General features: G+C 32.2%; 1 protein-coding gene across 2 annotated transcripts in view; it reads left to right on the top strand.

The window, feature by feature from the left end:
- Positions 1-26,442, top strand: part of LOC113516897 (zinc finger protein chinmo) — a 94,752-nt gene that overhangs the window by 8,596 nt on the left and 59,714 nt on the right. The window contains exon 1 of one of the 2 annotated variants that reach the window (XM_052902605.1): positions 10,380-10,788. The exons of the other annotated variant lie outside the window; for it this stretch is intronic. Coding sequence (XP_052758565.1) covers positions 10,777-10,788 — 12 coding nt within the window. The 5' untranslated portion in view covers positions 10,380-10,776. Of the gene's footprint in view, positions 1-10,379; positions 10,789-26,442 lie in introns of those variants that run through there. 2 annotated transcript variants of the gene reach the window in all.

Genomic DNA, 26,442 nt, shown 5'->3' with positions numbered 1-26,442 from the left:
TATTTTTTCATCCTACGATGACTTAGAATATACCAAGTTAAATTTACAATTTAAACTTATTAGTAATTTTTTGTAGTTTTGTTGCCACGTGACAATGGGGTAACTTTAATAAAAGCTTAGATGTTATTTATGCGCCAAAACTTCGAGAATTGAATACACGAGGTTTGAGTGTTTGTTACTTTAAAACAATTTTGTCTTGTATTATGATTAAATATAATATCATATTTTTTAAATATATAAGTTTTATACATTTATTTAATAATTATTAATATCATAAATGTAAAAGTGACTTTGTTTCTTACCACTTAGCGACTCGACGGTAGACCCATTGAATTGCTAAGTGTTAAGAAACAAATTGCTATGAAGTTAAATACATACACATGGTACATGTACATAATACATACACAAAGTACATATGCCATGGACATCGCCAATGTACTTTTTAACTGACTGTAATTCTCATGGTGTCCCGCTCCCCCATATGTGATGCCATTCTTGAGGACTAAAATGTTCTGCCTCTGTAAAAAAAACAGACGATATGAGTCTTTTTTAGAACTCAGTAAATATAATTTTAACCTTTTAAAGATAGATAAATAGATAGAATCGTTTTTATATGAACATAGTTATCTAAAATACGTAAAAACAAATATTATTAAAATAAATTCACTCTTCCCAGAATATTGAATTTTCCGGAAAGAATTTAACCAATTCTCAAGTTATGTAGCCTTAAAATAACTGTTTCGGTCTTATTCTTCATGAATTATGTGTTTTCTAAGTGTTTACTTTGTATTTGAAATGCGTAACCATTTACTGTACGTATACTAATAATTGTAAATGTTTGAATGTAGAGGGTGATATAAAATAAAGTAAAAATATTACCGAGTACATATAATAAAAATAAATCATTTATTCATTAGTACATATACGTGTACATGGTGGATTTAATGCTAAAAGCATTCTCTCCCAATCAACCATAGGGAAGTGTCAGAATACTCCAATGCGGTACTAGTAATTATTGATATACATACATACTAAAATTATATTTATAAATGAATAAATATATATAAATAACAAATATACTTACGCATATATAACATATACTATATTATACACGGAATTGAGAATAAAGTATTTAAATGTTTCCAATTGTTTGGTCGGTGAACGGTTTCATTTAGGGGTTAGTTTGCCTTCCTTTCTCTTTAAGTGGGGTAATTATTTTTTAATAATTAATCTTGTCATTCTCAAAGAATATATTACAGTGTATAAATGTTTAGGTTTACGTCTTAATATATTAGTCCTTTTGAGAGCCTGGAGTCTGATCTCGGGTCGAAACCTGTACTACAGATCTACAGGCTTTTTATGAAATCTTATATTATTATACATTTATATTATTAAAGCAATAAAGCAATTGTGAGGTAAGCATTTTTTGGTTCTTTTATTTTAGAGATGAATGTGTGAAACAAAATAAAGTCGCTGCCCGCGTCTGCTTGTTGCTCCACTTACGTCGTCTAAAGGACGCAATGTAATTCGACAAGAGTTTCGCTATAGTTTAATTATTTTTCACTAAAAGTTTGTGTATATATCATAATGAAATTTTTATATATATATATATATATATATATATATTTTTATATATATATATATATATATATATATATATATATATATATATATATATGTAGTTAAATTGAATGTTGACATTGTTAGAAAAACACTTGAACTCTTCCACAATAAACATGTTCTAATAAATACTTGACCGGTTTCGTCGTTTAAAGCAATTTCAAAGAATATTTATATTTCTTTTCTTTGGTATGTATTTTCTTTGTGCAATCAATTGAAGAACAGCTGGAACTTAATAGAAACATGTGGGTAGATCAATATAGTAGAAAAAAATATACTAAAATATCTGGTAGTTTTAAAATATGTAATGTTGCCAACATAGATAAATTAAAATAAGTTTAGTAGAATAGATAAATTTTTAATCTATTTCATATTATACCAATAATTATTATTTATCATGTTTAATGAAAATAAATAATTCGAAAAGTTAAGTGATATGTTAAAAATATGTACCTATATAGAAATATTTATTTATTTTAAAAAGTGTTTCAATTTACTGGGTACAGAGGAATAACACCTGAGTCCTCAGGAATGGCAACGCATGGGGGGTATCATGGGCGAAACAGTATACTCAATTATGTCCATGGTACTGCTCATGTCTATAGGCGACGGTTACCACTTTCCATCAGGTGGGCCGTCAGCTTGTTTGCCATTCTAAGTTGTATAAAAAAAAAAGAACAAAAAATTGTTAAGAATGACATCTTTATTGTGGAATACGCTTACAGTGATTTTCTAATATTAATATTTTTTTTTATGAAACTTAATAATAATAACTTAATTAATAATAACTTGCAACTCACCTGATGGAAAGTGGTAAATGTCGCCTATAGACATGAGCAGTACCATGGACATAACAGAGTATACTGTTTCGCCCATGATACCCCCCATGCCAGAGTGTACTATGTGTTTGTGTATGTGTGAGTGTACGTTCAGGATACCCGTCATGCGTTGCCATTTCAGAGGAGTAAGGTGTACAAAGTTCCACTATGTACTACTGAAAATGGCGACTATTATCATATTGCCAAAAAATTTTTTTTGGTTAAATAGTACTCGTAAATTCCTCCATTATTAATTTTATTTTTTATGCATTTTAAAATAGCAAACAAGCTGACGGCCCACCTGATGGAAAGTGGTAACTGTCGTCTAACGTTAAATATTTGTTTAAATCTCACCCGTGTGAAATTGGGGCGGATTGTTAGTAAAATAATAAAACTTACACACTCTGGTTTTAACAATGGCTTCAAAATACGCTTTTTGGTATTTCATGCATGGTGATCCATGGCTGTTGCTACTACATAAACAGATGTCGATTGTACACAAGCAAAATATGCGTGCATGTGCCGCGGGCGGTGCGTACTTTTTTCAACCGACTTCAAAAAGAAGGGTGTTCCCACTCGCTTGTATTTTTTTATGTTTGTTATCTCATACCTCTGTCAGTTATAAACCGATATGGAAGAGTCTTTTTTTTATTTGAAACGATATATGATACTTAAAGATTGGTCCCATAGAAATGTTATCAAAATCAATTCGGTAATTTAGTTTTGAAATTAATTGGTTCTTTTACAATTTGTGGAACACATTTTTAATTTATTGAATCGTCATTTTTTAGTTACAGAGAGGGGTTGAGTTCAGTTGAAAGGAGGGGTAGGATGTGGCTATACTGCAAGACTTGTAGTATCACATACCTATAATGCGATATAAGAAAGCTTCATTATTTTTAAGCGACTTTCAGAAATAGGAAACATTCTTAGCATCTAATATTTCCTTAGATCGTCTATAGTTTTTGATTATGGCTTTGTTATGCGACCACGTTGCCAAGTTTGAACCGATTTTATTTAATACAATTGTAATCGATAGAGGTTTTTTTCCTATTGGCGCCATATTAATTTTGTGACAATTGACACTGCTATTATTCTTTGCAAAAACAAGTGTTTGTTATCAAACAAAATTTGCTTTTAGAATCACAATTTCGTAATATTTTAATCTAATATATCTACGAAATATTAAGCCGTTTGTTCGGTTATGTTTTTTTACAGAGAAAAAAAAACCTAATTAATTCAAATTAAGAACATAAATCCAAAGAGAGTTCAATAGCTGCAAGAAGGATTATATATGTTTGGTTTTGAATAACAAGGGGTTTAATTTTCTATTACACTAACAGAAACAAAACTTGCTACAGTTACACAGTAATCATTATATATGTGAATAATTACGAATATTCAGGGTCGTATAAATGAAGTTACACAAATAATTCTACATGAGTGAAGTGACGAACGCAAATAATAGGCATCGGCAAACTCTATATAAACATTTTTGTTCAATTGTATAATAATGAGAAATGTATGATTGTGGCGTGTGATCTTGGAACAAAGTGAACAGGGAGGCTTTGTACAAAAGCCGTCTGTCTAAACCTCTGCCTCGCTCATGTTTCTGTTGTGATGCTTTATGTTTGGGTCCGAAGGATGGGATATGACAGTGAAACTATAACGTATGGAAGTATTTATTTATTTATTTAATACTTTATTGTACACACTAATTATACATAAAAATATGACAGAGGTAATCAAATGTATAAAGGCGAGCTTAACTCTAAAAGAGTTCTCTTCCAGCAAACCCAAACTTGAATGGAGCATCAATGTCAGCGGGTAGAGCGGTGTACAATATTGTGAAAAATTTCAGACAAAAGTATTAAACAAACTCAAGTTTATACATAATTTTTTTTTTTTACAACACAGGGGGCAAACGAGCATGCGGCTCACCTGATGGTAAGTGACTACCGCCGCCCATGATTACCCACAACACCAGCGGCATTGCAGGTGTGCTGCCGGCCTTTCAAAAAGGAATATACACTTTTCTTGAATGTTATGTTGTCGTATCGGAAAAAATGTAAATACTGCTGCTGAAGGAAGAAGGGCTAACAAACCTGTTTTATCCTCACCTATCGTCTCTTACTGGTGTTCCGCCATCGTATACTGATAGCGCAGGTGGGGTTACTATTCCATTCTCATCTATTAAAAAAAAATCTAATGTTCGATTTTGAATTTCTCTAACTTTTCTAAAGACGTTTTCTTTGTGGCATAAAAATTTATAATGAATTGTTTGAGGCACTTATGTAAATGTTTTTATTGTCAGTCAAATCGAAGTCGCTGTATTTGTAAATTTTTGGGAGGATAATTAATCGAGTTGGTTTACTCGACTGACGATGATTCACTTCGCATGATAAAAATTTAATAAAAAGGCAACCAAATTTTGTTCTAATTATCACAGAAAAAAAGTACCGTTTGGTCCCGGCATAGAATAGGCCGCCTCTTCCTTTCCCGTGGGTGTCGTAAGAGGCGACTAAGGGAACTTAATAGTCGAGGAACAGGCAGCAACGTTTCTCTAAAAATATCACCAAAACTCTAACTGCAGTTGTCAATCCCTTTCTCTGCAAAGCACGGCAATTTATTGCCAAAACTCCACAATAGGGGGAGGCCTATGTTCAACAGTTGACAGTTAACGGCTGATAAGACGATGATAGGATCATAGAAAGAACCTCTAAATAAAATTAGTAACAAATCGAAACATATAATAAAATTAGTCGGGATTTTATTTGTATGTATTCAACATTACAATATTGGTGCGGATTTTAAGGCACCATTTCTCTTTCTTCATCTAATATTTTAATTTCAAGAAATTACTGCTTTATAGACAAACTAAGATTATAATATTTTTTACTTAAATCTATTAGAAAATTAATTCATATTTGTTCTTACAATAGAAATTTCGCTGTTACATCAAATTGGAAATTTTCTTTCAGTGATAAGTTTAAAGAAATGGTTCGTTAGAATCGACCTCATTGTCTTACGATCGTATCAATAATTCGTTTATGCACATTTTTATTATTTATTCAAACATTATATAGTTATTTTTGTTGTTTTTTATCCACAACGTCACCCAGAAACAATTTTTTTTTATAACAACTAAATGAAATATTATTTGTTTAATCAACGAACAGTCAATACGACCAAGTGGTATAAATATAATAAACTTTAACGGTATGACGTCTGTTGTCACGGTTATTTAATAACATTATTAAAGTATGTATCAGAAACACATACCAATTACTAGGTTCTCAAACTGGAATATATGTTATAGTTTTATAGTTTAATGACTATAAAATTGTTATGTATAATCTAAAGATGGTATAATTTTCTTATGTCTATCTGGTTATAGAGACAGCCCTAATATACGAGTACTATGTTATAATAATTACTAATACGTTTTTCAAAAAGTCTTATTAAAGCAGCAGTATTTCTGAACATGGCCATAGCTAGATAGGGCATTGAGGGGTAACGCCACACATATATATATATATATATATATATATATAATCCAAAGATGATATAATTTTGTTATGTCTATCTGGTTATAAAGACAGCCCTAACATACTATGTTATAATAAATACTAATTCGTTTTTCAAGAAGTTTTATTAAAGCAGCAGTATTTCTGAATATGGTCATAGCTAGATGGGACATTGAGATGTAATGCCACATACATATGTATAATCCAAAGATGATATAATTTTGTTATGTCTATCTGGTTATAAAGACAACCCTAACACACTATTTTATAATAAATACTAATTCGTTTATCAAGAAGTGTTATTAAAGCAGCAGTATTTCTGAACATGACCATAGTTAGGTGGGGCATTGAGGGGTAATGCCTTACCTTAAAAGGCCCAATGTTCTACTTTAACATAAAAGGCACCAAGAAAATTAGACAGATTCGCTTTTTCAGTCACTTAATTATGGCTTCTGCTCTACCAAAAAGTTATTTTGCCCTACCTTAAACTATGGCCTTGTCTCCAAACCGATACAACATCATAACCTTCAAGATAAGAGCATATTCCTTTTTAAAATGTCGACAGTATACCTGCAATGCCTCTGGTGTTGTGGATGATCATGGATGGCGGTAGTCACTTGCTATTACGTGAGCTGTATGCTCTTGAGCCCCTGTATTATAAAAAAATCCCTAAGTTCAGTGTTAGAATTTAAATATTATTTTTATTTCCATACTCACTACTTTACTTTCCAATAGTCATGAGATTAATCCTCGCACAATTCGAGTTGTTTGTATTTGTCTGAGTATTTTTTTACAATTGACATATATGTATTTAAAAAAAAAATATTTGTATCAGTTGTTTGGTGCCATCGTGGTCTTGTTTTTAATGGATGATAATGGAATGGTAACCCCACCCGCGCTAACGGTATACACTGGCGGGGAACCAGTGAAGGATGATAGGTGAGGATGAAGCAGGTCAGTTAGTCCATCGTGACAAATTCAACAAGAATTGTTCACAATGGTTTCCAGGGGGAACCACGTGGAGGTCGCCCCAATAGGACAAATTGCTAACAATGGGGCTGTCAAACTCCATTGCTAACAATCCCTTTCCCCCAAGGTGCCATTGTGGTCACTCTCATTCCTTAGAACCTAAATGTTCGCGTACAACGCGGTTTCCGAGATGTTTCCTCTCACGAACGCTTAGGTTATGGAATGAGCTCCCTGTCGAGGTCTTTTCAAGAGACTACAGCATGTGGTTCTTCAAAAAAGGGATAAAGAGATTTATTCAGGGTCGGCAACGCACACTTAATACCCCTGGCATTGCAGGCGTCCATAGGCTACGGTAACCGCTTACTATAACGTGGGTCGTATGCTTGTTTGCCACTTTAGTGGTAATAAAAAAACATAGTACGTACGTTTAGTTTGGGAATAGATGGCGCTGCATTATATGTCCAAGGTTATATATATTATTATTACTTTTAGTCGTCTATTTGGATACCTTTGTCCTATTCTTGTTTATACCGCCAAACAACTGTGCTTGCATAGCTGTGTTTCGATATCAAGGCTATGATATGGCAGTGAGTTTACGAGTCATAGAGGTAAAATACCTTATCTGGAGGGGTGAAGGGGGAGGGATTGTTAGTAATGAGGGGTAGCAACCCCACTGCTGGCAATGCTCTCTGGCAGCTCGATCTCCACGCATTTCTCGCTGGAACAGTTGATGACAAATATGAATTACTCACAATGGTTCGTAAGTAATTCACTGTTGACTATTCATGATGGGCCAACTGATCTACCTTTTCATCCTTACCTATCATCCCTTAGTAGTGCCCCGTAAGTGTATACGGGCGGGGTTACCATTCAATTATGACCCGTTAAGAAATAGGCATGGGTATATTACCTATGCCATAGCGATCCGATATTTATATATTGGGTTTCTCAGGATACTGATGGCGAAAAATCATCACCCATTTCAGTATCGCATATATTAAATATTAAAAGTCTGTTATCCAATATATTTGTTTTTATAACAGACTTTAAATATTTGTTATTAGACCAGTACATAGATATTGTAATTAAAATACATATATAATTACTGCTATATATTACTCAGCTCTATTAAGAAAATCTTAATCCGGGTGGAAGGACTAAATTAGTAATGGGATCTTGCGGCTGCTTCTCACTTAGAAACCATCGTAGCTATTTCTTAGAGAATTCGTCACTCGAATTGACCTGACTTTATTTTACCTATAATTTCTTGCTGCTACTCCGGTAGCGTATATTCGTGCTTGTAGGACAGACAGAGTTTTTATTCTATTTTCTAGTGCTCAGGAATACTAATGCATGACGATTGACGTGTACTATAGGTGTCACATGGTATTCCAGAAATGTCTGTGGTGTTGTTCGTATTTATAGGCATCGGTTACCATTAGATGAGCTATCAGCTTCTTTGCCGTTTTTAGCTGTATATAAAAAAGATATAAGGTTTTGATTGATTATTATAGTAATTACTGAACCGATTCCAAACATTCTCATATCTATTTTCCGCGTAAAGTCTAATGAAACATAATAGTTTGAAACTAAAAAAATAGTGAGGTTTTATCTAGTTAGAATTTAGATTACAGAAATATTTCATTTTATCTAAAACTATAGTATTATCAAAAATAGATATCATAGATACTAATTTTCTAGTACAGTTTATGGGAATAAAATTACACAGAGTATGAAGGCATCCTTATAATATTATAAATGTGAATAGAATGGAATAGAATAGAATTTTATTGCTAACTGTGTACATACATATAGCAGTAACCATTGCTTTGGATTTGACATCAGTATCAACAGTTATACCCTATCGGGCATGCAACAATTTAAGAACAGCAATTATATTAACATCGAAACATTCAAATGCTATTACTATTACTCGATTACAAATAAATATGAAATGTGAAAGTATGTTTGTCTGTTTGTTATCTTATAATAGTTTTTTGTTTAACCAATTACTGAAACTTTTTTCTTAGAATGCCAAACAAGATGACGGCCCACCTAATGGAAAGTGGTAACCATCGCCTATAGACATGAGCAGTACTATGGACATATTGGAGTATATTTTCGCCCATGATACCCCCAATGCTACTCCCCCCACTGAAACTTGGATACACGTACTATGTGGTAGGTGGAGAAGCATATAGGCTTAGATTATATAGATAGAATGTTTCCATACAAATGCTTCGAGAAAAACGGGCCAACTTTTCCATACAATTTTGCGTGGTAAATAGTTATGAGTGATTCCTTTATAACTTCTATATTTATTTTATCTTATAATTTCTGCATCTTTTTAATGCGTAAATATCATTTTATTTATTAAATAATATATCAAGATACATTATATGCGTAAGTATATAGAACACTTTTAACAATTAGCTGACAAGAAGTTGATTCATTTTTTAAGACTCGAAGCTCTATCTGTATAATCTAAGCATATAGGCTACTTTTTATTCCGATCAGTAAACAAATCTCAGTCAGACGGACAAAGTCGCGGGTAAAAGCTACTAAAACTATATAACAGTGTTAACTGAAGATGGGCAAAGATTATATGAACTGAGTGAACATTTGTTTGTAACTTACGTAGTTTTCCAAGTCTTGTACTAACACGATATGGATTATAATCTTCAATAAAATAAATAATTATTATTATTATCTAAGGTACTAAGCTTAGTCTTTCGGAATGGAAACACATAGAGAATACTGTGGGCGCCACAGTAAATTTGTGCTATCCATGTCTATAAGCAACTGTTCCGTTCCATGGGCTATCAGCTTGTTTACTCTTTTTATTTGCAGATACCTATGAGGTGATATAGCAGACATACATAATTGAGCATACTGATACATAAGAAAATATTACCAAAATAGTAAAATAGTACGGAAATGCGATTAACTATCTACATTGAACACTTTTTGTTATCAAACTTTGCCCCAGTGAGAGTTATTTGCTTTTCCATTATAAAATCGTGATTCACACCAGTACTAATAGTTAACTCTTATAAATGAGATCATAGTTATAATAATTCTATGATGCGTTTGCTATATTGCGTGGCTATTTTGATTTCCTTGACATGCGAATAGTACATACACGATTTCATCACATTTGATACCCCACAGCCGTTTCAAGACCAAGGTCAACTATAATGACTTCAACGTGGCAGGTACCAACGTAATTAGTCTATGATGTCAATAACCTACGATAAAAACATATAATTTGTGTATGGGAATGTATAGAAATGTATTCGCGAATTGTAACCGTATGTACTATGCTAGAAACTAGACAAATGCGGCAGTGTCAGCCTGTGCAGACGGCTGCATCGAGGGCCCGCGAGGAGCGCTGCTCTACCCGTCTTTTTTTTTCATTTTGCGTGCGTCTTTTTTTGGCAGCGCGCGTTAACCTTGGATTTTTTCATAGCGAAGCGCTGCACGTACGCGCGCAAGTTTCGGATAGTCGTAGAGCGTCCCCCACTCGGCGCGTCCGAATTTTCTGCATTCGAGCCGCACGAAGACTTTTCGGCGGTCGGGTCGCATTCGCTATCGAGGCTCCCAACCGCTAGGAGCGAAGCGCGCCACACCGCAACGACGCGAGCGCCGCGACCGCGCGCTGCAATTATGCGGAAGTGAACACGGCCGTAGCAGACGACGGTGCTAATGCTAAACTAACAGTGTACCTCAAGTGTAACGCAGTGAACAGACACTCAGTGATACAAACAAACTATGATAGTGAACAGCTCCATTGAGCTCTAATGGTTTTCTATTAACGATACAAGGACTGTGGAATTATCGACATGGAATCGAGGAAAGTATTGTATTGTAATTGATAAGGTTACGCACAAGCGAATTATTATCTCTCTACATCATTTTAGGTATTTATACTTTACTCAACCAGGAAATCGCTACGGGAAACATGCGTAGCGCGTGACCTCATTTGGAAGTCGATCTGGATAATTTTAAAATAAGTTTTCTGATACAATGTCATTGATAAATTTGTTTTGATAGCCTGCAGTATACGATAAATTTTAAGCGGGCTAACGGGTAAACGAGCTAGCACCTTAAAATGATCTCTCGAGGGGATATTTTTGCGCAGGTCTGTATTGTCTCTGAACTTTTGCATACACGTGCTGTCGCTTTGGGGCTATTGAACTTGATTATGAGACAGCCGTATCTACAATTTTTTGTTCAACTATGTTGCATCACCAAATTTTTGCGGGTTCATTGCCAACCGGTTTTCTGTTATTTTCACTCCGACACATAGAAAAATGCACGATAATAATCAACGGCAAACATTTTTCTATGGTTACGACGCGAAACGTCCTCGACTATTCGGGCAGAATCATAAAAAATCTAATAAACGAGAAATCCAGTTTTGCAAGATAGGCATAAACGTTTAGAAAAATAATTTATGGGCGTGTATAGATCGTGCGCAAGAGTAGGCCCGGAACCGCTTCGTTGGCCGAAAACTGGTCTCGCAACGAATTAACATTTGCATAGAAACTGTCAAAGTGGCCCCGTGTGGTAGTCCGCGGACAGCGATTAGCGCCTCAGTGCCTCACGTACGAGTATAGCAACACCGTGGGCACCGCTTGTAGCGCGCACTCCGCTGCTTTGTTCTACCCCGGCTGGCGTACTTCTGCACGCGGCCGCGGCTACTCGCTGCCCCTTCATTTACATCGCGCTACGTTTCCTTCTCTTCCTGTCCTATGCATTGAATGGCATATTGCAAATTAGAATTGACGTTATAAACCGTCATCTCAATTATTTCGTCATTAACTTTATATTTTAATTTAATGAGATTAGATACGTAATGCTTTGTCGTTAACTTGTACGTTGTAGTTGGATGACCTGGAATTATACAATTTGGGCCCACGTTTTTTAACACCAGATTTAGATGTTCGTCTATGCCAACTGTGATGCTAAAACTATTTACATAACGTTCAGTTCATTTACCCATACTTTAAGACGTTGCTGTGATGCCTATTGTTGACTGTACTATTTCAGTTTGACGTCCTGACTAGCTTTTGTTTATCATGAATAGCGTCATTATGTTAATAAGTTATTTTTGTATTGTTATTATCACCATCGTCATTATAATAGTCTATTAACCCACTGTTGGACCTAGGTCTTTTCTAACTCATGGTTTGTCAAGTTTGTTATGTCACTATGTGAAAATATTATCTGCTTACTAGAATTATTTGTAATATCCTGATTTCTTAATTGCACTACAATTTATATAGATGTATAATTTTTCTACATGTAAAAACTCTGCTCTACGATTAACTCTACGAGTAGATCCTTTATTGTTTTTAGTAAGCAAGGTTTCTTAATATTTACTTCATAGCACAGGCAAGGTTTTGTCTACTTCTATATCATTACTATAGATTCATTCTTTTTCTATATTTCTATCTTTATCTATGAATATATTTACTAAGAGTGACCTAATTTTTAATAGTATTAAATTAATCTTGTTCATAACCCAGTTGGAATCATATTCTGTATAATATACATGAAAAACAAATATTATCTTTTAAACATAAATAAATTTTTAAACTTTTAACTATACATAAATCTAATGACTAGTATTTTTGATAATTAATATTTGTTAGTAGTAGTTAAAACTGATTTTTTTTTATATTAATGTCTCATGCTAGTTTTTATGGCTGTTATATACATAAAATCTGCATGAACCACATTAATTTAATATGTATTTTGTGGATAAATTTGTATGAATATAATTACTGATATCAAACTAAATTGCAAAGCAATGATTTTGCATAGCTTTATATTTTTTATACTTATCGCTCATTTGATGTCATGATTAAAACTATTACAAAAGATTTCAACTATCTATATTTGGACAGGTTTTTTTTTAACCAAATTCAAAATGAAGGTTCTTAGTTCGGTTGTATTTTTTTTTTGTTATTTTATTAATCTGTCATTTATAAACCGCTTTAGAAAAATCTTTTTTTTTTATCTCAAAGCATATATTTTGCACATTAGTCCCATAGTTATTTCATCAAAATCGGTTCAGTAGTTTATTCTTAATACCAAAATAACTAATTTTGCCACGTTTAATAACCTTTTTTTTTAACAGGTCTTAATTTTTTTTTATTATGATGCATGTAAATACAAGTAATAGTTACAATCATTACATCATTGTTTTTATTTAAATTTTATACCTAACATTGAATGGTATGTTATTTTAGACTATTAAAATTTCAATTATTGTAGTGCTTTGCCATTTTATTCTTGATTGTGATTTCTTATCGCTCGTATCTAACTAGAGATATTCAACTCTTTTTTTATATCCTACTGTATACCTAATTATTATTAGGTGAGCATTGATTTTCTTTATCATATATCTTCATTGAAATTCTATCAGTACAAGCTTCGTTATAAAATTAACTTGGTTGAGTAACGATTAAATCTTTACGAATCCGTAATTATTTTAATTGAGTTTATTTCAAATTTTACGGTAGGTAGCCGGAAAACGGTTTGTGGGAGTTATATATTAGCTTCATGTCTTTGAATTTTGTTGTATTTTGTAATTGTTTTTTTGGCGGCTTACGTATATTTTTTTAGTGATTTTCTTTACATTCGAATTTCATATTCTGGATCTAATTATACAAAACATAAATTGATTTAACTGATATTTTTTAATTAAATATAGTATATCTTGCAATTTAATACTGTTACCTACTTAAATGAGTATTAGTAATTAAAGCCATTTGTAAATGGACATTCCATAAGAGATTGTTATTTTTTGCATAGCTAGCTTCTCTTGTATTCTAATAAATACCTGACTTAAATTTAAAACTAGTAAATAATATATAAAATTCTCTCTCATTATAGAAAAAAAGCTGTATATAACAGTTTTCATTCAGTAATGCAAATGATTTTATCTTTGAATTTAGTTATATACCTACTTTTCATGGAATTTTATACCTCTGTACAATTTTTTGCATTACAACTAACATTAGCTGCAATCAAGAAATACGAGTAATATGAAAATATCTTTTAATTTTGTGGGGGTTTCATATTTAATAATTTAAGTTTTGGAGTTAATTTATTAAAAGTAAAACTTAATTTGAATTAAGTGAATATAGCTGTACTTGTTTACTATTAATGCTTATTAATAGGTAAACAGAAAGTTATCACATGGTAGTATTATCTGAAGTCACGAATATTATTCCAAAACAAAAATTACTTAGATACCTGGTTAGAGTAAAAAATTAAGAAAAAAATATGGGAAATAACTAGCAACACTGTACTGTTCGTTTAAAGTTCGCCTTTTGTACGTTACTTATATTAAAAACGGATTTAGTTTATTCAAAATAATGCCTCAAAATAAGAGGTTTCTTCAATTCGATGTATGATTTAAGAATCTGCTTAATAATTAGATAAAAAAAAATATTACATTTCTATTTTTGTCTCTGCCCTATTTATGCGGTAACGGACCCTTTGTTCGAACAATTGCAACTTACTGAATTCTCAACTCATCAGAATCTCGATAATGACCAAATATACTATGAGTGTATGTGTGATGCGAGTAATATTATAATGAGTACATTCAACGTAATAATGGGAAAATAACACAAAATTGTATAAAAGTGGAACGTACTAACTTTACGCTATATGGATATATTATTAAAAAAAAATTGATGGCAACTAGATCGATAATTAATTTATTTGTCTATCTTCATGCAAGGCCTTTACATTGATTATATAATAAAAAAGAAAAAAAAAAGAAAAAATGTATATAACTATTGCTATAAACTATTGCTTGGTAAACAGGTTTACAACTATAATATTATCTTACATAATTATTTATTTTTATCTATTTACTATTTATTTCGTAGGCATTTAAAGTAATAATAGCTATTACGCATCGATATGCTTATCTATTTAGTAGGTATACTTGATTTTTAAAGAACGATAGGAATTGATAGATTCTGCATTTGAAACATGGTTGTACACGCACCGTTGGTGTTGCTAGTATATATAGAGTAAGGACAGGTCGTATGTATGATTACTCAACTCACAGTTAAAGTCATGTCCCACATAAAAAAAAAGTCTTCAATTGTGACAAGAACTGGTTATTTTGATTTAAAAATTAAAGAAATTTCTATGGGACCAATCTGTAAAGAGTATAACTCTTTCAGATAAAAAAAAGTATTTTTCAAATCGGTTTATAACTGACGGAGTTATGAAGTAATGAAATAAAAAAAAATACAACCGATCTGAGAACCTCCGTCTTTTTGAAGTCGGTTGAAAAGGTTTTGCTCTCTCATTCTGTCTTTCTCTCTCTCTGTATATATATGTACCAGAGGGAGACTTTGTACAAAAGTCGATTGCTCGGGTACCTCTGTCCCATTCGTATTTCAATCGTGAAGCAGTTGTGTTTGCATAGCTGTGTTTCGGTTTGAAGGGTAGGATATGGTATGGTGTATATATATATATATATATATATATATATATATATATATATATATATATATATATATATATGTGTGTGTGTTCGAATCATCTTAATTGTACGGTCTCTTTTAATATAATTTAAATAGAATTTAATGTAAAACAATTCGCTGACGTCCGAATCTAAAATCAATCAATTGATTGAATATTTCGATTTAATACATTATTATTACATCCACATAGATAGTGCTTCTGTGATAATTTCAACCTACCTCACTATAGACACACAGAGGGAGACTTTGTACAAAAGTCGATTGCTTGGGTACCTCTGTCCCATTCATGTTTCTACCGTGAAGCAGCTGTGTTTGCATGGCTGTGTTTCGGTCTGAAGGGTGGGATATGGCGTGGATTACTGGGTATAGAGGAATAACACCTAAGTCCTCAGGAATAGCAGCACATGGGGGGTATCATGGGCGAAACAGTATACTCTGTTATGTCCATGGTACTGCTCATGTCTATAAGCGACGGTTACCACTTTTTATCAGGTGGGCCGTCAGCTTGTTTGTCATTCTAAGTTGTATAAAAAAATTACCTTTTCGTGAAATTCTATTTAAATATACTGTTGTATATAAGTATTTTAAATTGTTAAAAGCTTCGTAAGCACACATTTTATTTTAATGTAATAATCGGAATCAATTTGTGCTCGCGTCATAGTCACTCATGACTAAAGATCACGAATTGATTCTGAAACTAGTCGAGATTTTTCACTCTAATTACACGTAAGTTAAACCGGTAGTTATTAGATACATTAAAGTATGATGTCATGAACATAGTATAGGTACTAGTTATGGTAGACTACAGTATGGGGATTTTAAAAAAGGGTGTGTTACAGGCGTCCATAGGCTACGGTAACTCCGTTTACCATTAGATAGGCCAAACGGTTGTTTGCCACCATATTATTATAAAAAAAAAAAATTGCTAGAGATTTTCACATCCGCTCATTTACAAAAAAATAATAATTTTATATGAATTTTTAATAAAGAAATCTCTTCAATTTGGAAATAAAATTTAAAACTTATATTTCTTAAATGAATTTCTGATTTGAACACAGAAAGCTACAATCTGTCTCAAATTCTTCATATTAAGATATCAAGCCTTTAATTTGATTTCAGTGTAAACTTTTACTTATGTCTCTTTTATTGGTTCAAATTATGAAAATAATCCATGTAATTATTGTGCTGTATTAATTATTTATTTATTGTTATATCAGCCATTAACTATTCGCTGTTGAACATAGGCCTCCCCCATAAAGGGGGGTTTAATTACAGTATCCTCTAATTAGATGATTGGCTGTGTTGACCAAACGTTCGATCCAAATTAATACCACTTTCTTCCAGTATTTAACATTTGATTGACCAATTAATTGTTCATTTAAATCGTTTTTTGATTTTGAAACAATCTAGTTTGTTCGATAGCGTGGTACCAGTAATATTTTTTTTATAACTTATAATATAAAACATATTCAACATTATGTAATATTGTTACAAATGAATTAATTACCAAAAGAAATATGGCTTTGTAATTATCAATTTTTTTATGAGTGAAAATAGAATGGTAACCCCTGCTTGTCCTATCGATATATACTGATGGGACACCAGTGATACATTATCATCTATGAAAGGTGAGGATGAAAGCAGATCAGTTAGCCAATCATGATGAATTCCACAAGAATTAAGTATGATAGTTACTAGGGGTACCGCGTAGAGGTCGACCTGATAGGGTATATTTTCTATCAATAGGACGTTAAATTCCAATACTAACAATCCCTTTACCCCTCTAATTTCCAATTACGTCTATCTTATTTAAGTAAATATAGGCTTACTAATCCTAATAAAGAGCTATATTGGGATTTGGAGTTAATTGGATTTTTTTTTTGTAAAACGTAGATACTATTCTCAAACTAAGTATGGTTCGTAACTCAGAAAATATTTTAATCCGATCTCATACAAAAATGAATAAAATACGCTCTGCAATGTAGTTACTAAAATGATTCTGTTAATATTATAAATGCGAGTTTGTAACGATAGATGGATGATGGATGAAAGTTTGGTTACTCTTTCATGCAAAAACTACTAAATGGGTTTGAACGAAATTTCGTACACGCGGATGAAGCCGCGGAATATAGTTAGTAATTAAAAGATTTTTAAGGGCTTTTGCCTTCTTCAGGTATATCATCCCTATTGTACCCTGAACTGATTTCTCAAATAGAGCTTTATCTACTTTCCCTAGACACGGAATGAGAGGAATTAATGGACATCAAAAAACTTGTCGTAAATCAAATTAATAGAACTCTGTTGTTAGGTCTTTACATGTTTGTTACTTACTCATATAGGGCTAGACAGATATATATCGTAAATAGACAAAACCCACTGAAGTACCGTGTTCGTGATTTTCTGTTCATCCCAAAGGTTGACTGGTAGAGTATTCTATACTACTAGCATTAAGTACGCCTTTTGTACCTTATTTTTAATTTTGGTCAATAAAGTTGTATTGTATTGTAAAATCTTTATTGTACATAACTCAGATTAAACACTGGTAAATGATTTAATATACAATGACGGACTTATCCCATAAAGGGATCTCTTACAGTCAACCTTTGAGAAGCTGAAAAAAAACCTGTAGAATATATAAGGGTAATAACCGTACAATTAAAGATAAACTAAATAATACCCAGTAAAAAAAAAAGTTATTCAAAATAATTAAAAAGAAACTTTATTAATAAATGAAATGCTTTTAATCTAACTCACGCAAGAAAACCCGTGGCATACAACTAGTTAGATCATATGTTCCAACATTAGACATTTGATAATTATATATATTTGGCACGTGATATGTTTGCAGCGACAAGATAACCCCAGAAATGGTAGGTTTTATATGCCCGGTGTATAGGTATACTGATAACATATGATTAGACAAACAGAAAAATAATATGCGGATGTTATCAACCAATAACTGTGACGGTGACCATTCCATATTGTGAAGGGAGCTCGTCGTAGATAACTCACTGAAGAGACGAATTCGTTTAGACTTTATTTTATGTAACTAGTTTTTACGCGCGATTTCGTCTACGTGATTGGTATATGATTAGCCGGAATATCAAGTCTATCTCCTTCTCTATTCAAAATAGTACGTGCATACGAAATTTCATGAAGAATGGTAGAGAATTTAGGCGGCGTAAGCTAACAAACAAATAAACCAACTCACTTTCATATAAAGTTAGTAAAGATTGCACATAAAGGATTTATTTTTGTTAAGTAAAACACAAAATATGTATCACAAATGCTCTAGCCGCTGATATTGATGCTTTTTTCCACTCTGGGTTTGCTAGAAGAAAACTCTTGTTGAGTTAAGCTCGCATTTGCACATTTGCTTTCCACTGTCATATTTTTTTGATGTATTAATAATATATAAAACAGCGATGACAATGATTTTAAAACTAGATACAAAAATAAAACTTGCTGTTCCGAAGTATCATTTACAAAAACTTAATAGGTCTTTTATGGGAACGGATATTAAATATTAGAACAAGACACCGAAGGATATTTTAGATTTATCTTTCGATACATTTAAATCTGTTATTAAAACATTTATTGAACAAAACTTATTACACATTAACCGATTATTTGAATGACAAACGTACATTTATTTTATTTATTTATTTATTTAATAAGGTTCACATACAACTTTTACATTTTACATGCAACTTAATAACACAAAAAATAATTTTGCCTAATGTAAAAATCTTTTATACATAGTGTTAGTTGATCATGTACGAGCTTTTTAATTAACATATAATTTTAGATGTAATTAATTTAAATAAATACACATAATTTTAACAGGGATTTTAAAGAGTAACTATTGAGTTTCTTGCGGGTTCTTCACAAAAGATAACTACTTTCCGACTTCGCATTCATAAAAAAAAATACGATTTAAAAGTGTTTGTAAACAAGTCTTTTGAATAAAGATGATTTGAATTTATTACTATGTATAATAAAGTATAAATAAATAAATAAAATAAATTTTATTATAAATATTTATGATAGACTTTCACATTGTTAATATTAGTAAAATTACTTCATAGTTATAGATATGAGAACTAAAAGGAATTATGCCTTACTCTTTCAAGGTAATGTTTTACCTTCGGTCTGTGAATTTAGTAAATCTACAGTATTTTGTTTTTTACATAAAATTTTAAATTATAAGTGCGTTTAATTATTATGTTACTTAATATCGACTTTAGTAACAATTTCTATTAGTTGTTCTATTATTAGTTTGTTAAACAATACCTATATTTTAAGTAAAATACAAAAGAAAAACAACTGAAATAAACAACGAAATGTATCTTAACTTATAGATAGATAGATAGATACTCTTTATTGTTTCCTCCAAAAGATTACAATAGTAAACTTATTATAGATACAAACAATTACAAGAAATAATCACAATGAGAAAACAATGAGCGACCTTATCGTTAAAAGCGATCTCTTCCATACAACCTTTGGATGGAGAGTAGTAATTATAAAGTTTGATCGGAGGCACGATGAAAATTCTATCATTTATAAATATGGAGATGTAGTACATGTAATAATGTAAATATATATACCTACTTATTATTATATATATATATATATATACTTATAATTATTTAAATTAATTACAAGTAGTTTAATGTTAGTAGTTTAATAGAATTGGCCAAGAAAATATAAAAACACCTACACATTTGTATTCGTTATACGGCCATAATATAAAAATTACAAGTTTTTATCACAAAAACTAGTATCTACTTAATAGTACATAGCTACGTATTGATATATGTACGTAAATATTATTGAGTAGATATGGAGTGAATTCCAAATTGTTAGCAATCTTTTATGGGTATGTCCTTCTTTCTAAGTTAATTATTTATTTGTATATTTTTATATACTAATATGTACTCATTAATTATTTGTATTTCACGAAGAAACAGTGATCGGAAAACGATAAAAAAAAAGTTTGTCTTTTTTTATGTAATTTAAGTTCCTTTTTTGATACAAGAAAAATAACACCGAGAGAAAGAGAAGAGAGTAACAATAGTTTTCAGGAATACCAACGTAGGATAGCCGCTGCGGTCGGCCTGTGTACTATTTTCAAATATGAACCTTATATCGTTAGTAATAGTGTTGCAATTCGAAGGTTATACATACAGGTACTTAAGTCCTTATAAGTAGCAACGACATTGAATTGAATGGTAATTGTTTAAACAAACCGAATCGAATAGGTAATGTAACGATGGACATGTACGCGAACTACTTACATTGCAATCTGTGTCTTATATTTAAATTGCTGTGAGTTTAATTTTTAATTTCATTATTTATACAATAGGTAGATTGTGTCTACAAATTTTGAGATGTATCCAGAATTTGATTGTTTTTTTTTTCTGATCGATTTAAGACAAGTTTCTTTAATGATGAGAATGGAATAGTAACTTTGCCTGCGCTATCGGTATATACTGGCGGGGTATCAGTTAACGATGATAGGTGACGTTGAAAATAGGTCAGTTAGTCCATCGTGACGAATACGCATGGAATTAACCACGATAGACGTGACAGTACTTTTTTTATGCAACTTAGATTGGCAAACAAGCTGACGGCCCACCTGATGAAAACTGATAATTGTCACCTATAGATATGAACAATACCATGGACATAACAGATTATACTGTGTCATCCACGATACTCCCCGTTTTATGCCTCTGTACCGTATACTTGTAATTTCACTGCCATATCTCACCCTTTAAACCGTAACACAAAATAACTAGCAACGTCCCCACTCCTAACAATCCCTTTCCCCTCTTATACCGAAGTTTGCCAAGCGGTGGTAATAACAGAATTATCTGCAGCAATTCTTGTAAATCGATATAAACGCATTGGAGGAGGGAGAGTTGACGGCCAAGGACTTCCCTTAAGAGGACCTTCTAGGCGCGACGCTTACGTAATGTGCTCAAGGCCGTGACGCTGCCAATGCGAGAGTGTGTGCAGCATTTACTTAAGTGTGCGTAAGTAGGCATTGCGGCCCGTTCACACATTCATCTTTCACGATTCGTTATTAATAAACCTTATGACGTATACACGTTCAAAAATCGAATCGTGATTTGACACGATTTGTCAAGTTAGTTATTGGCGGTTTATTTTAAACTTAGCAACTCGTTCTGACTTCGCACGATTTTATTGAAAGTAAAATACAATTTTTGTAACCTATACTGTAGTTTTCTGTAAGAATTTTTGAATTTTTAATATTGGGTAAGTAGTTTTTTTTTACTTTATCCATGAGAAATAAAACAAAATACTCTTTCTTTTTTTATAATATTAGTTTAAATGATTCCAATAAAAGCACACATACCTATTCATATCATATATATTATTTGCTGAGAAATGGAGGAGGTTCTCGGTAAAGTATATACCTTACCAGGTCGACCTTCACAAGGTTCTCCCTGGATACTAATTTTTGGACCTATTTTCATCCTCACCTATCATTCTACATTGGTGCTCCGCTTCATTAGTACATCGATAACGCAGACGGGGTTCCCATTCCATTTTCAAATATATAAAAAGAAAAAAAAATACACTCTATTCTCTCCTATAATCTATGATTAGGTAGAAACACTTACCTTAAGTGAATATCAACCAAAATTACACCCGTCATAGTTACATCCGAAGAGATTGTAAACAATGTAGTATCATTTCTTATAGTTGCCAGCACCGTAACAAATTACACTTGGCGCAAACATTTGCCCGTGATTATGAATCATGAATTATAAACGATACGTTATTATTTTTGCCGGCACTACACCATATCTTAGGTACTGCTGTTGTTAAATGCGAAAGTTTGAGACAAATGTGTTTGTATAGATGGATGTTTGTTAGACTTTCATGTAAAATTTTATATTTGGTAGTTTTAGAATTGGTAGTTTTTTTTATGGTTTTTTTGATGGCTGAAAACGTAACCCGCCTGCGCTAACGGATTACGCTGGCGGAGCACCAGTAAAGGGTGATAGATGAGAATGAAAACAGGCCAGTTAGCCCATCATGATGAATTCATCAGGAATTAACCATGATAGTTTCCAGTAGTTTCCAGGGAGAAACGCTAGGAGGTCGACCTGGTTGTGCATATTGCTAGCAATGGGATTCTCAGTCTCCATTACTAACAATTCCTTCCCCCCTTTTTTAATAGGTTAAGATGGAATAGTAACCCCGCCTGCGCTATCGGTATACACTGGCGGGGTAATGAAGGGTGACAAGTGAAGATGAAGGCGGGTCAGTTGGCCCATAGTAACCAATTAAATAAGAATTAACCACTATGGTTTTCAGGGGGAACCGCGTGGAGGTCGACCTGATAGGGTGTATTGCTAGCAATAAGGCTGTTAAATTTCATCACTAACAATCCTTTTCCCTTCGAAAATTGGTAGTAGAATAGGTTATATTATAACATAGATTTACTTCTACTACTACTTAGAATGCTTTATATACTGATACACGCGGTCGAAACTGCGGGATACAGCTAGTCTAATGTCTAAGTATTAATGGATGTACTTACAAGAAATACTTAATTAATTTTAAAAATTCTTTCGGCTTTAGAAAGCTACTTTATCAGCGAGTTCATGTGGGACTGTATTTTATTGAAAAAAAATCTATGCGAAACCGGGGCAGCTCGCTAGTATTATTTTATTATACAGGCAATTTTTTAATTTATTAGCAAATCATATCGTTCTATTTAATTTAGTTAAAATAATGCCCTTTTTCATTTCTATGTGATTTAAATCATCATATCAGTCCACTGCTGAACAAAAGCTTCCTCCTTGGAAGGTTTTGCCAGTAGTTGCCACGCTTGGCAGGCGAATTGGCAATCGCAGTTGGGCTTTACAGATGTTTTAAGAGGGACGCTGCTGCCCATCCCTCGCATTTCTTTAGTGACTTCTTACGACATCCGAGCGAAAGGAAGGGGTGGCCTATTCTATGCCGGGACTACATTGCCACGGAATGTTTTACATATATGTTTATTTCGGCAAACCTACATTGGCCAAATATTAGCTTAAAACGCGTGTATGTTTAGTTCAAAAGTCAATGAAGTATTAATATGTGCATGTCTTATAATATTTGCTATAACTACTATAAATCATATTAGTTGTATGTCATTAACATACAGATATATTCAATACGGTGCCCATATTTTGATTTTGAATTTATTTATCATTCATAATATTTTTCATATGCAACTAAATATAAAATTTAATCAACTATATCATCTTAGAGGCGAATATGAAATAAGTCAGTTGGTACTAGATCAGGAATTAAAAAAAAGTAAGCTAATTTCTAGGTCTGATTTTTTTTTAAATTTCAATTACAATATTAAGGGTATCATAAGAAAGAGAGTGTATTAGATAGAGACTGTTTACAATGAGACACTCAGATAAAGAACTAATATTTGAACTGTGTGTGCTGTCATATCTATTTGCATTTACTTTTAAAATTTTTGCTTTTTGTTGTGGCTTTGCCCGCGTAATGTGATATATTGATAAATATATTTTGACTCTCCTATACTGAAACGACACGTCCATTTGTAAAGTTGTTATGGAAGGCGCTTTATTTGTTACTAGCGATCCGGCCCGACTTCGCATGGGTAGATAGAATTTTTGAAAATAAAGTATATTAATACAGCCTATGTTCATCATCATCATCATCATTAGCTTTTAACTGTCCACTGCTGAATAGGTCTCCCCCATATACTATCATAAGGAACCTGGGAGCCACGTCCCATTGTATTTGCCATTGGGGGTAGTAGCCAGTAGTTGCTATGGTTGGCAGTTGGGTTGGTAATCTAAGTTAGGCACTATATCTTTCGACCTATGTTACTTGCTGATAGCTTTCCATAGGTGAAAGAATTTTCAAAATCCCTTAAGTATATTTCGAGTTTCTCCATTACAAATAAACAATCAATTATCAATTCGTCATAGAAATATTATAAAAATTGGTTTGGTAATTTTAGTTTTTAAAACTAAAATACCACAAAACTGTGGAACCACAAAAAAACCGACTTCAATCGTGGTAAAAACTTGCCACAATTGAAGTCTGTTTTTTTGTGGAATACAATCTTGGAATTGGAATACAATTATTCAGTTTGTTAGACTACTTTTTGCTATCTTTTCCTTTATCCTTAATTGTCTACATAGAGGTTATCGGGAAGAGATTGCATTAGCAATAACATCACCTATACCTATTCTTAGTTAGCTTTTCTCTTTCGTACGTGGAACACAATAAATAATCAATTAAACAAATATTACAATTATTCATCAAATTTTCCATTGCCTCAAACGGTTTTAATAAAATCCTATGCACATACTAAATAGTAATAAAACAATGGAACCAATGTATGTATTTAATTGTGTTATATCAGTTTTGAATTCAGTAGTCATACATTTATTGACACAAATAGATCTTCAAGGAAAATATATGTAAATTTAATCAATGACTACAAACAAAATACGAATGTATATAGGTATACCAATTTATTTATTAAAATAAATGTATCAATATATTTATTTGCATATTAAAATAAATAAAAATAGACATGCAAATTTTATTTATGATTTAAAATTATGACAGAAATTTGATTAAACGTCGTATTATGTAATGAAGATCATTTTCAGAGGTCTTTTTTAAATAAAATATTGAATTATCAGGTTCACGAATAGTTTAGCTCCCCTATACAAATGGCAAGCGAATCCATCGATGGAATCGTTATCGAAAACGAGTCCATGTGTTGGAATGAGACATGCGACGTTGCTATCTCATTCTATCTCACGGATTCGCTAGTGATGTAGATTCCATCGATGGATTAGCTTGCTATTGGTCTAAAGAGCCAGTTCAGAATAGCGCTCTCATAAACGAAGTTAGTTTGGTGGATTCCTTAGTTCTTTTATTTATTTACGAGACCAGTTCGAATGTTTAATGCTTCACAAATAATGACGAATGATTTATCGTTTACCTATTGAGAGTTTAGAGTGGACATTACAGTATGTAAAAAACAAAAAGGAGCCAACTAGCAGTCACAAGCAATCTATCTTTTCGGCTATCAAGCGACGAACTAAAAGAACGAAAAATTTCGTCAAGTAGATACGGAATAAAGCGACTGCTTCCAGCCGCGTATTACAAATGAGTAAATATACGAAGCGGTGTTTGAGTTAGGAACTATACATAATACAACTGCCGGAGAATGATGCTCTAAAGCAAAAAGTATGTCATTTCAAACTTATTTTATGAAGTTAATATAAATTAATTCTTAATATCTAAGGATAAATTATAATTATGGCTTTGACAAATATTATTTAGACACTAGAATAATGTCAAAAAATATTTTATATTGCACTTGCTACGTAGGCCTGTTATCCGTTCGTTGTAATATGAACAGTCCTTTAGTCGTCGCAGAAATGTTGACAATAAGAAATTTAACCTGTGTGGGACACGCGGGTTTGGAGATTGAAGAACTGGTATATTACGAGTTTGTACGGCTATTTGGGTCAAGGATTATTTTGAATACAAAGAGCGGGGGGCCAGTTGTTGCATTATTTTTGATCACCCTACGCGGAACTGCTTCTTGTCGCGTCGTTATTTACACGGCCCCTATTGTTGTTAAATTTGAAGAAAAAAAGAAATGAATTTTAAAATTGGAATGGAATTTTACGAAATACAAATTGTGAACTTTATAATACACTGATATAAATAATGTATTGATTTGGTTTTAGAAAAATAACGCATTTATATATCTAATTAGAAGTTTAATAACTTGTATGTAATAAAATGAACTAAAATACGTACAAAATACTCTATTTAAAAAATAAGTAAAAATATATCTAGTCAACTTTTTTGACGTAACAATTTGTAAAAGTTTGAATGAAATAAAATTCTTTGAAACCCCGTCAAATGAGGTGTTATTAAAAAGGTCTATAA

Source organism: Galleria mellonella, unplaced genomic scaffold (genome assembly GCF_026898425.1).
Source record: "Galleria mellonella isolate WM207_F2 unplaced genomic scaffold, CSIRO_AGI_GalMel_v1 utg93, whole genome shotgun sequence".
In the NCBI taxonomy this organism is placed as follows: domain Eukaryota; kingdom Metazoa; phylum Arthropoda; class Insecta; order Lepidoptera; family Pyralidae; genus Galleria; species Galleria mellonella.
Note: the sequence above shows the minus strand (reverse complement) of the source record. Positions and strands in the feature narration are given on the sequence as shown.